The sequence below is a fragment of the Marmota monax genome, unplaced genomic scaffold (genome assembly GCF_021218885.2).
Source record: "Marmota monax isolate L192 unplaced genomic scaffold, Marmota_monax_Labrador192_F-V1.1 WCK01_AAM20220418_F8-fsc00001, whole genome shotgun sequence".
NCBI classification, from domain to species: domain Eukaryota; kingdom Metazoa; phylum Chordata; class Mammalia; order Rodentia; family Sciuridae; genus Marmota; species Marmota monax.
In genome coordinates, this window is record NW_026693777.1 from 2,636,970 (window position 1) to 2,650,651 (window position 13,682).

Here is a 13,682-nt window from a genome sequence, read left to right on the forward strand (position 1 = left end):
AAGTCTTCCACATACAAGTTAATATAAAAAAATTCATTACTGATAAAGATGGGCACAGTAAAAATCTTACACACCACATAAAAAAAAAACAACAATCCATCACAAAGGATAATTGAAACTATATGGTCATCAATATTTGAGGTCATAGAAAAACATGAAAGAGTATAAAATCTGTATTTAAACAGAAATAATTTAATAGCCATGTAAAAGGAATGTCATGAAAAATGATAGGCGGAATTGGAAAAGAATGTAAGAAAACATCTACAAATGAAAGTTATAGTAATTAAAATTTTAAAAATAAGAGAAGGCAAGGCATAATGGTGCATGCCTGTAATTCCAGCAACTCAAAAGGCTGAGGCAGGAGGATCACAGAAATTATTAAAGCAACCATTGAGAAAAACCAGATCAACCTACAAAAGAATTGTTATTATACTAATAGTGACTTCGCATTAGCAACAATAGATGCCCGCAGTTGCATAATATCTTCAAAGTGCTGAAGAAATAACATATATTATAATTCTTTCCAGTGAAGAGTATAAAAAGAAAATAATCACGTTTTCAGGCAGAGACTACCTCACTAAAAAGAACTTCTATAACTATATCTCAGAAAAGTTGAACCCCAGAGGAAAACTCAGATGGTTTTTTAAGAGATATCTACTAATTCTTCTAGGAATAGACTATTATATAAAGTGTTCTAGAGAATTAAATAAGAAAACTCAGTTTTTACAAATCAAGTTCACCGTTGATAACAAAACAGAAAAGTATATCCCAAGAAGAAAAAAACGTCAATCACAGCAATCTGAAATGAAATATTTGTAAAACAAATTAAGTAATCTTTTTATTTTGCCATATGCATATTACCACCAACCTAGTCACCTTATTTCTCTCCTGAGCTATCCAATAATCTGCCAACTAGACTTCCTGCTTCTTGCCCTGGCCTTCTTAGAGTCTATTCTTAACTTAGCAGGACGCGTGAACATATATTAATGTAAGAGAAATCTTCTAGAAACTTTCCATTTCACTCATACTCTTTATAAGGACCTCGGACTCTTCATATCTCATCTAGTGCTCATTATATCATTCCTGCAACAGGATTCTCCCTACTGCTATTTAAACATGCCAATCAAGCTTCTGTCTTGGGATCTTTACACTTACTGTGCCTTCTTCAGTTACTCCTTCCAAAGATAAGCAAGATTTATTGTTTTATCATCTTAGGGTCTTCATTCACTTATCTTTTTCTTCATTATGTCTTTATTATTTTAAATTGTTAAGCATTTCCTTACCAACTCTTTAGACACTTCCTACTCTCTGTTCTGGCTTTGTCCATAACATTTTTATCTTTATCATACTATATATTTCATTTATTTATTTATTGTCTCTTTTTCCCAACTAGAAGATGGGCTTCATGAGGACAGAAATGTTTATCAACTTTGTTGAATGCTGTATCCCCCATAATCCCATAATCTGAAACTGCCTGGCATGGAATAATTGCTTAATAAATATTGGCTGAATAAAAATGCACTGAAGAGTAGGTGTTTCTTGAGGGAGAAAAGAAGAGCAAGATTCAAGGGGAGACATATGTTTTATAGTGTGTTATATCTCTTTCTCTCTCTCTCTTCTTTTTTTGACACTATGGATAGAACCCAGGGCCTCATGCATATTAGGCAAGTGCTCTGTCACTGAGTTACATCCTCAACCCTCATGTTTTGTTTTGTTAATTCGAAGGAATTGTGAAAGATTTATTTACATTAGTTAGATTTGATGATAGATATAACAGTTTCCATTCTATTATCCCGTTCCCTCTTTATATGTGAAATGACAAATTTTTAAACAATTAAAACATGTATAAAGATCATACTGGTGAGGATATTAAGAAAACTTTAGATGTAAAGGGTAGATTTTGAATAGAGAAGAAACAATATTTCTCTTCTATTGTCTACTTTTTAAATATTATATAAAATTATAAAATGACTACAATATAATAATTACTATGAATAAAGAGTTACATGTTCTGCATCAAAATACATAAGTTTCAAAATTAAAGATTATAGAAAAAAGCAAACTAGAAGAAATTATGCATGAGTATATGATTGTAGGGAGGGTATTAGATTTTTTGTAGTATAAAAGTAAATGAATAAATCATATAGGATTAAATAAATCTAAATAAACCTTAATATGGTTAAATATAAATTTATATAAATACAAATCTCAAGCATGTATTTGACAAGAGCATTTATATATTTTGTACGCTCTTCAAAACTATATGGTTCACATAATTTGATTCTCAAATCAATGTTTAAATTTAAACAAAAGAAAATAAGTTCAACTTTTATTTTTTGAGCAAAATGAATGATTTTTAAAAAATTTTTGCATTATATAGATGGGGGAAAAACTTTCTTTTGAGGTTATTCCACATTTACTTGAAATAAAAATAGGTGGTCAGATAACTTGCCATGCTCCCTTACTTTTTTGATATATACCCCTGATGTTTTCACCTTCATTCCTTTTCTTTTATATTCTTTCTTTTTCCAGCTTTAGCTTAGAAAATCATGTATCCCAAACACACCCAACTCAACTGTCATCTGCTTCATGAAACATACTTCTTCCATTATCAAAATTATCCATTTTCCTTTGAGCTGTCATGGGTTATATTTAGTCATTCCATTATAATACTTAATAATTTGGTGTTAAAATTTATTGAAAATATAGAGGATAATTCTGATACAGAAGATATCTACTGAACTATGATACTACTGTGCCTTATTCATTTTCATGGCTCATGAGTTTTGTCTTCACTACATGACCAACACTACATGCTATAGGCTAAAAAGGACAGGTGTTAGATTGAATGTAAATCATGTTACATGTTGTAAATTCAAATAAAAGCTAAGTGATACATATCACAAAACTTTTCACTGTAATTTTTTTTTAAAATGTGGTCAGTGAGTTAAGTTTTCATTTAGCACATGGTGGAACTGAACATGGTAATGTAAAAGGATATACCACTGAATCAGTCAGTACTATATTTGTAGATTTTTTAGCTTCAACAAAACTATCTGCTAAATTAAATTAATATTAATTTGAAATGTCTTGATATTGTGGTTACTTTATTTCCTTTATAAAGGTGTTTGTGCTTTATACTTTATTTTGTATGCATGAGATGTGTATACTCACTGTTATATTTGTATATAAGTGTCATGTAATCTAAGTCAGTATCAGGAGTCTGGTTAGACTTTTTCATTTAAAAGCTTTATATATTGCTCAAAGTTAGGAAACATCAGAACTGACTGCTTAGTATTATAGAGGTCAGGAGGCAGAAGAAATCAATATTAGGATAGTAAGAAACATCAATTTGATTGTATTATGAAAACTAATTTTTTTATTCATTGTCAAATAATCTGGAAAGAACTTTGTTCAGATCTTGAATCAATATGTGTTCTTGGTACTTAAATATCCTAATTGAAAATAAAATAAGGAGTGATTTTTAACTTTTTTCTGAAACTTTGGTTTAGTAGTTTATTCCTTTAACCAATCATCTAAATGTCTTTATACTGTCCTCATTGGCAATCTATCAGTTTATAGCCTGTATGACTTTGTGTGAAATGGTTTAGATTTCTTTAAAAATCTGAAAAATCTCTTTTTTTTGGAGGGGGGTGTTATTTTAATCTCAAGTATAGCATAGGTTTGCTGGTTTTTATTTTGGTTATTTAAGGCAGGATTGTTTCTCTGCAACATGAAATATCTCTTAATGTATATTTTATGGATTATTTTTATTTTAAAGCATTAATAAAAATCAATCATAGAATATAATATTGTGGTGTATTTTGAATCTAATGAGAATCTTAGAAGCATACTTCTATACAACCAGCACATTATAAAATCAGAACGATTAATGAAGAAAATAATTTTTAATATAGTTTGACCTTAATTATTTTTTAAAAATAAGTATTTTGTGATTTATATCATAATATTTAGAATAAGAAGGCTAACTGAAAATTGTAATTTAATTACCAGAGTACTATATATAATGTTATTTTGTTTGTATTCAGTATTACTTTTACTTACCATTCTTGTTACAAAACAAAACCTTGTCTTTTAGAGAATACAGTGGTATTATTTACATTAATTCATATGGCTTGGTGAAAAAAATGCTATAACTCCTTTACTTAATGGGATTCTTCCCCTGTGGCAGTGCAAACGGCTAGAGCAGGAGCTTCATCATCTGAAAGAGCAGAACCAGACTTCAGCAAACAACATGAGACATCTGACTGCTGAAAACAATCAAGAACGTGCTCTGAAGGTAAATCTCCGTTCCTTCTTGCAGGCAAATTAAGGTTGTAAGCCTTTGGTGCCAGCTTTCTGTGCTGCATATATCAGTTGTGTACATTTCAGCAGAAGTGAGCTGTGGTGTTTGCCAACAACCCCTTCTTTAAACACAGATACAGCACCCTTCTGTTATGGTATTATTTTATTTCATGTATGTGTACGTGAAAACAACATATTTTCTGAATTTTGAGTAGTGTATTAATAACTTTTAGTACCTATTTATTCTGTTTCTTCTTCAGTTTTTTTATATTATTACCTTTTATAGTTAATAAAAAAGTAACTTCACTGAGATGAAAAATTAAATCATGGGCCCTTTCTTTGCACCCGTATTTATTATAATAATTTTTAAAATGAGTTGTCACAGGAGTAACCCACAGAATTGACACTCCTGAAGCATATGTGGAGTGTGTTTGGGAACTGAAAGAGTACTTATACTGTTACAACAAAAAAGAAAGAGTTGGGCTGGCTTTGTGGCTCAGCAGTAGAGCGCTCGCCTAGCGTATGTGGGGTGCTGGGTTCAATCCTCAGCACCACATAAAAATAAAATAAAGGTATTGTGTTTAACTATAACTAAAACATAATATTTTAAAAAATAAAGAGCTAATATATTCAACTAGAATCTGAAACAAGTGAGGAATATATTATATAATAAATTGTCATTGTCGTATAGATTCAGTAATTGTGAAAAAGCACATTGTTTTGATTGTGGTAATTACATTTTTTTCTTCAGATGCTTGTGACTTTCTATTCTATTTTTTTGTTTTTCCCTGGATTCCTATTATAATGCATGTGACACAATAATGGCCTCTACCCTCAAGGTGCTTGCATTCTCAGGAACAGGTTAAAGAAAATTCATGGAAAACAAAAGATTTATCATTGTTTTATTGTATAGTAAGAAAAGATTTGCTACCAAGAGGATTATATTGTTCTTTCAAAGTCACTTTTTGCTGCAGATTGCAAATACCATGGTATTAACAGGGTCATACACTAGGCCAGAACTAAGAAATCTCACTATCAAAATTGAGAAAAGTATTTTTAGTCTGTCAATAAAGTGGGAGGTTTAGTAGAAGTCAGATTTTTCTACAAAATATGTTTAACTTCATTTTGAAATTCTTAGTGCTAAGCTTATAATAACTTTGTTTTTTAGTACAACGTATTTTCTCTTATCTCTGATTGAATTTTTAGTTAGACCAGAAAGATAAGTGAGAAAAGAGAGAATTATAGATTGCTATGATTGTTCTTATTTACTTCCAAGGAAGTAGACTCTTTTATGAAAATTAAATACAACAATGTTTTAAATGTTACCTGCGAAATGGAAAACATTATTTTTAAGGCAGCTTCCAGAATGCATGCTAAATTATCACCATTAGGGGAGAGATTTCATATAATATGATTGTTTCCATTTAAAACAGGACCTCAATTTAAAAATTCCAGTTTGTTAAGTATATAGTTATTGCATGGCCTTTGTTCTGGTATTTTGGGTTGTATGTTTAGGTTAAATTTAATTAAATGGTGTTTCAATTATGAAAAGAAATAGATGCACAATTCTAAGAGATCATTAAAATTAGAAGAAAATAAGTACACCAAAAGAAACTCACAAGTTCAAAATAAAAACCAGACCACTATACAAGAGCAGTTTCTATAGAGCATAAAACTTAAAGTAATACATAAATATAGCTCATTTTTACTCCTGAAAAATGTACTACATTAGTAGTTTCTAGTTTCTCATCTTTTTATGCAAAAATTTCAGATTTTTGAGCTTTTTGTTAGTCCTTGATAACCTCATCCATTAGCTAAAGCCAGCTTAAATTCTTGGTAGAGTAAGGAAAGGAAGAAGAATTAGTTTTGGAAACTCTCTCATCAACTCAGTCTTTCATAAGCCTCTGTATTCATTTAGGCTCTTTTAAAATGTCCATCTTATGTGACACCGACTTTGAATTATTTTTAGTCATTTTAAACCATATTTCATTATGAGAAACTCTAAATTTATTATGAAAATTGGATTGTTTATAATATATCTGATTTATTCTAAATCATATTTTAAAAGTTTTTCTTACCTTTCAGGAATTTTGTTGTTTGGTGCTTTTTAAAAATACACTGCTCTATCTATAAGTTGTCCTAGAAGCTTCGAATAATAAACTCTGCTTTTTTGTATGCTTATCTTTTTCAACCCATGTACATGTATGTATCATTTTTGTTAACTGATTTAATATTTAGTTTATATCTAAATCAGCATTAAGAGCAATGTTAAAGCTTTCAGTCTACCAATAATATATTTGATTATTTATTATAAATAGTATTGTTATGAATATCACTAATAATGGTAGATTTGGATAGAGTAGGAATTAAAAAATTCAACTTGTTTACTGAATTTCACTGAACTTTCTAAAAGAAGCAGTTCTTTGTGTGTGTGGAGAATTTTATTTGACAGATAACATACACATTGTTCTTGTCCCATTTTTAAAAATTTTTATTTGTATTTTTTAGATACACATGACAATAGAGTATATTTTGACATTTACGTAAACATGGAATATATTAGAATAAGGAAGAGTTCTAGGAATATGCTTGGGGAAGAAAAAAATCTTAAGTTAATTATCAACCATTCTTTCCAAATTGAAGATTACAGCATCATCATAATTACTTACAAGGAAATACTATTCAATAATCTAGTGTCATTCAAATAATAATGTCTTTGTTTATTCTAATAACTGGAAAATTCTTCCTAATTTTTTTATGGTAAAGCATACAAATACACTTGGTCATTTATAAACATTCTATTTGGAGTAGCAAGGAGTTATACTAAGTGAATTTATTAGATATGGCACGTTTTTCTCCTACTTTTATGTATTTATTAAAAAAATTTCCTAATAAAAGGTAAAACACAGAGGTACCTACAGTGTGAGGAACTGAATTATACCAATACTTGTATATATAGAGGGTTTTTGGTGGGGTTTTTTTGTCTTTACAAAATAAAAAACCTTATTTATTTTCTCATTTAAAATAAATTGTATCCACTGACATTAAGAAATTGGATTCCTGGGACTGGGGTTGTGGCTCAGCGGTAGAGGGCTAGCCTAGCACGTGTAAGGCCCTGGGTTCAATCCTAAGCACCACATAAAAATAAATAAATGAATGAATAAATAAATAAATAAAGGTATTGTGTCCAACTACAATTGAAAAAGAAATTGGATTCTTGAAGAACACATTTATGGACATTTAATGGTTTAGAAATAAATTTAGATTAGCCTTAAATATGTAGACATTGAACTTTTTTTTAAAGATTTTTTTTATATGGACACAATATCTTTATTTATTTTCGTGTGGTGCTGAAGATCGAACCCAGTGCCTCACATGTGCAAGGCAAGCTCTCTGCTGCTGAGCTATAACACCAGCCCGACATTGAACTTAATAAGACAGTTTATGTACATTACCTTTCTTCTTTTTATTTTACCAATTGCTTTATCACACATCTTTAACCTCCTACAATTGGAGTTCGTTAATATAATTCTGTTAAAAGCCATTCTTTCTTAGATTATAAGTGACCTTTGATGGTAAATAAACCATTATCTATTCATTATTCATTATCATATCCAACATCCTAATCAATGTAATGATAACAGATTTCAATTTTATTGGCTCTTCAAATACTCATTCCTAGTTCTCTGTTGCTGTGTCTTCATCATTTTTCTCTTCTTTGAAACTCAAACAGTTTCACTGCCCCTAAAATTCTCTGTGTCCTCCCTATTCATCCCTTTCAACCCTCTGTTCCCTGACAACCACTGATGTTTTTACTCTCCATAGTTTATGTCTTTCAGAAATTACACAATACTTATAGTCCTTTCAACATTTGTTTTTTGAAGCCTTTATATTGCTTTTTAAGGCTAAATAATACTCCATTATTAAGTGTACCACAGTTTATTCATTCATCTACTGAAGGACCTCTTAGTTGCTTACAATCTTTGGCAGTTTTGAATAAAGCTCCTCTAAACAACTGTGTGCAGGTTTTTGTGTGAATGTAAGGTTTTCAGCTCATTTAAGTAAGTTCCGAGGAATGTAATTTCTGGGTCATATGGTAAAATTATGTTTAATTTATGTAAGAAATTGCCACTTTCTTCCAAAGTAACTGTACCATTTGCATTTCCACCACTGATGAATGAGAATTCCTGTTGCACCAAATTCTCACCAACAGGATGTTTCTTATCTCCAATCATAGTCTCCTTTGTATGCCTCTGCTATAGAACTGTTGAAAAGTTAAACACTTTCTCATCCTTTCTTTTTGCCAGTGAGACATTAAAGGGAGTGTACAACAGGGGTAGGGGAAGGAAGAGGGTGCCTTGGGAGTAGTTTTTGTTTTTCTAATGTAAGGCAGATGAAACAAGCAATATCACTCCTTCCCTTCTTACTATCGTGAACACTTACCTGCTCTCTGAAACTATAGCAGCCATTTTACAGTCATGAAGAGAAGGCTGAGAAAAGTCATTCAACATCATTGAGCCCCTTAGCCAACAAGCACTTAGAGAACATTAAGCCCCTTGACTTTTTTGGGGGGAGGAAGAGAATATAAAACTATGTTTAATGTAATTCTTAACAGTTTTCTATTATTTACTCTCCACTTGATCCATCAATATCAGTTAATTAATGGTACTGCCATTCTCCTAGTAGACATGTAGGCCATAGTAAATGAGTAGATCTTCATATCCTTCCACACTCTCACCCACCTTGAAAAACAGTTTGTCTTTTAGTTCCATCAGCTATGCAGCAGTTTTTTCTTTCTGCCTTCATTTTCATTTTATCTTAAGTCAGGGTCATGACTAGACAATCACAGTACCATCCTAATTTATTTGTCTTCATTTTCTCACCTCTAGAGAGGTGCCATCAGCTATTCTTCTAAAACACAGGTAAATGACCCTTCTGGGCATAAAAAAGAAAGAAAGAAAGAAAGAAAGAAAGAAAGAAAGAAAGAAAGAAAGAAAGAAAGAAAGGAGGGAGGGAGGGAGGGAGGGAAAGGAAAGGAAGGAAAGAAAGAAAGGAAAGAAAGAGAGGAAAGAAAGAAAGGAAAGAAAGAAAGAGGCCAGTTTTGTTGGTGCATGCCTATAATCCCAGCAGCTTGGGAGGCTGAGGCAGGAGGATCCCAAGTTAAAAGTCAGCTTCAGCAACTTAGTGAGATCCTAAGCAACTCAGGGAGACCCTATCTCTAAATACAAAAAAATGGCTGGGGATGTGGCTCAGTAGTTAAGTGTTGCAGGGTTCAACCCGTGGTACCAAAAAACAATGAAAAAAGATAATTTTTTAAATTTTAAGAATATTTTCAAAAATATTATTGAGATGACAATTAAAAAAAGGAATCTGCCAAGACCCCAAACCAGTGATAATAATAGTGGAAAAGGAAAAAAAAAAAAAACCCACACTGGGCAATAAGTGCCTGGACTCTTTTATTTCAATCTGAGTAGATTTGTTAAATCTTGGTGAATTTGAGCTTCTATTTTAATGGCCACAAGGGCAAGACAGAGCCTTTTTATGCTAGGGAACATAATAAGAGACCCTCTCCTAAAGCTGGTATCCTAGATGACCTCACCATTACTATTAATGTTATTAGTATTTAGGTGAAGAGGAGGCAAGCCCTTTATACAAAATAAGACATTAGGGGAACTTGACTTTCTTAACTGAAGAGAGGGAAAAAATGCTTCTCTGAGAATTTGTCATTCATCACCAGCTTTCAGGCAGGTTTAGTACCACACAGGTTGCCTGATTTTTGCTGCACATATGGTTATAAGAGCTGAGGATTTAATTTAGTCCTGCCCTGCAGAGGCTCATAGACAACAAACTAAAGCAAACTGTCATCACAATTTGTCTTTAACAATTCCTGAAGATAAAGTTTCAAACACTCTGAGCTAACAGAAAAAGAAATTGGAAAATGCATAAGAGAAAAAGATACTTCTAATGAAAGTCAGAAAATAAAGGCAACAGAATCTCATAGTTCACAAATAATTTTGACATTTTAATCAGTCCCAGAATACAATGAAAGTATGTTTTCATATCTTTGAGGAAAAAGAGGTTTGAGAAATAATTGACTGGATTGGGGGAAACTACATTGAACTTACAAAAATTAAAAATAAAATTAGATAATGAATAGGTTGAACAGCAAACTATACACAGTTTCAGAAAGTATTAGTAAACTAAAAAATGGATTTGAAGCAAGTATGGAGATTGAAACCAGAAAAAATAAGAAATTAAAAACATAGAAGAGATGTTAAAAAGACAAAATTTAAAGATCTAAAGCAGATCTTTTCATAAATCCAGAGGATATATACAGAGAAGCGGGCAGGGGATGCAAAATACAAAGAAATTATGATGAAAAAATTTACCAGAATTTTCAAATTATGGAAACCTCAGATCTAAGAATCCCAAGTGAATTCCAATCATGATATATTTTTTAAAATCATCCAGAACACTGAAGTGGAAAAAAAAAACAGTTCTTGAAAGAACCCACTAGAGAACACATTTATAAAGGAATGGCAGACACATTAAATTTACAACAACAATCATCGAATATTATATATACATTAAAAATAGCTGGATGCAGAGGTACACACCTACAATCCTAGTGACTGGGGAGGCTGAGGCAGTAAGATTTAAGTTTGAGGCCAGCCTGGGCAACTTTAAGGAGATCTGTCTCAAAAAAAAAAAAAAAGAAAAAGAAAAAAAAAAGAAAGAAAAGAAGAAAAAAGAAAATATCAGAGATGTATCTCAGTGGTAAAGTGCTCCTGGATTCAATTCCAAGTACCACCAAAAAAAAAGAAGAAGAAGAAGAAAGAAAGACTGAAAATGAGGAATAATATTTTAAGTATTTCAGACTGAAAGTAACTATCAAGGGCAAGAGTAAATAATGATTGTATAAATAAAAATCTTCAGTTGCTTCCTATTACTTATGGAATGAAATCCAAGCCTTTCTCTGAATATGGAATTTAGGATTCCATACTGTTGTTTTATCCTACTTAACACCCTGCCTGCTTCATTTGTTTTTGTTTTTAAGATTGTTTCTCTAGTTTTGCTAAACTCATGACATTACCTACTCCTTGGTTTTTCCTAAATATGTCACATTCTTTTATTCTGTATTTTGCTTTTGTTATGACTTTATTTTTAATCCTGTCTCCGATTTTAGTTGATTTTTGCCTCCTGTAAATCAGAAATTTGTTAAGCATAAAGGATCATGGGGGTTTTTTAATGTTACTATCTGCTTAAAATTTAATTTAGCATATTGTTTAAATCATATTAGTCAATCACGAAATTTTTAAGTACAATTATTTTTAATCTATTCCAGTTGATGTTAATATTTTATTGTCTAATATGTTCAAGACATGGATGACATGGAGTTTTTCTGGTATTATAGTGTTTTAATAATCACTACCTTTGCCCAACTATAACTCTTCAGAAGGATTTCTATTTTGTGCTAAAGTTTCTTGGTTCATGAATTGAACAATGTATTTTAAGCATTCCAGTTTTTACTACTGACTTAAAAATATTGATGGAAGAACCTTTAGCTTGTTCATTTTGTCCTTTGCTATTTGGAGTTCACTGCAGAATAAACTCTTTTAAGAGGATGAGTAAATAGCAAATGCTATTCACTGCATGGAATAATAAATAATAACAGCTTCTTAAGATGAAATCGTGTATTAAGATGAGCTTTTAGTCCTTTTCCTGCAGCAGCCATATTGCTGTGCTGTCTTTGATGATAGCAGACTTCTATACAGTGGGGTGTGGTTTTGAATTATTTTCTAGTAGATAACCCTGGTAATAGATTTTGAATTTTAAAATACCATATTCCCCTTTATCGGCTGTACAGCATTGGGAAATGCAGTTAACTTCTTTGAGTATTGGGTCCCATATTTGCAAGATGAGAGAACAGAGATATAGCCAGGTATGATGGCACATGCGTGTAATTCCAGTGACTTGGGAGATTGAAGCAAGAGGATCACAAGTTCAAGACCAGACTTAACAAGGTCCTCAGCAAACTTAGTAAGACCCTATCTCCAAATTTTAAATTTTTTCCAAAGGTCTGGGAATGTAGCTCAGTGGTAAAGCAACCTGGATTTAATCCCCAGTATCAATAAAATAAATAAATAAAACAGAGATATTATTGCAGTTGATAAAATATATGTGCAATCTGTCTATAAAGTATGATACATTATGCCAATGATTCATGTATATTAGTAGAAAGAATATTAGTGTAACTGTCAAAGACGTGTTTTCTTATCCTTGCTCTGCGATTAACCGTGTGATCTTTGTTAAATTATTTTGTGTCTTCAAAATGGGGGTGGATAACATTTCAAGTCATTTCAATTAGAAAGTAATGTGAATTTACAAATTTGTGATGTTGTGTCATAGCTTTACTCATTTATTCAATAGTATAAGTGAGATAAACTGGTTTAAGGCACACCTGTATTCTGAATTAAGGGAAGAGCAGTCAATTTCAAATTAGTTTTATTATAGGTAGGATAATCACATAATTTATCTTTAAGGCATTTTTAAGTATTTATTTTTTAGTTATAGGTGGACACAATATCTTTATTTTATTTTTATGTGGTGCTAAGGATCGAACCCAGTGGCTCACACATGCTAGGCGAGCGCTCACTCTCTGAGCCACAACCCCAGCCGTCTTTAAGACGTTTTTAAAAATGGTTTATGATTAATAATTATACCAAGATAGTAGGGTTATGGCTACAGAGAGATAGCATAAGAGGTCCCAGGATGGGACAGCTCTGAAATTTTGTTGTGATTGTGGTTACATCAATTTACAAATTATTAAATTATATTGAACTATACACATAGACTTTCATGAGTGCATATAAAACTGGTGAAATCAGAATAAACTCTGTGGATTGTGCCACTGTGTCAGCTTGGTAATTTAGGTATTTTATCATGGTTGTGCAAGGTGTTAACCATTGGTGTATATCAGATGGAAAGTACATGGGACCTCCCCATACTTTTTTTTCTGCTGCCTATAAATTTGTAATTACTTCAAAATATATTTTTTAAAATTGATCCATTAAATCCAGCTCATACTCCAGGGCAGGAAGTTATACAAGGGCATGAATAGGAGGAGGCAAGAATCTGGGGGCCATATTAAAGTTTGCCTGTCACAACTTGGATTCAAATAAACATTTCAAACTTAATATGCCAGAAACCACACTCCTAATCTGATCCCCCAAAGTTGTTGATTCTCCATACTCTATCTGAATAAAGAACATCCTTTTATTCCACCAGTTGCTTAGGCCAAAATCTTCGGAGTCATTTTTGACTCCTTTCCTCTTTCACTCTACATCCTATCTGTAAACAAATTCTCTTGAAGTGTA

At 31.6% G+C, this 13,682-nt stretch overlaps 1 protein-coding gene across 9 annotated transcripts in view; it reads left to right on the plus strand.

Annotated features, from left to right (window-relative positions):
- Positions 1–13,682, plus strand: part of Mipol1 (mirror-image polydactyly 1) — a 400,912-nt gene that overhangs the window by 232,655 nt on the left and 154,575 nt on the right. For all 9 annotated transcript variants that reach the window (XM_058584489.1, XM_058584488.1, XM_058584490.1 and 6 more), the window contains one exon: positions 4,193–4,300. In XM_058584489.1, the coding sequence (XP_058440472.1) occupies positions 4,193–4,300 (108 nt within the window). The remainder of the gene's footprint in view (positions 1–4,192; positions 4,301–13,682) is intronic.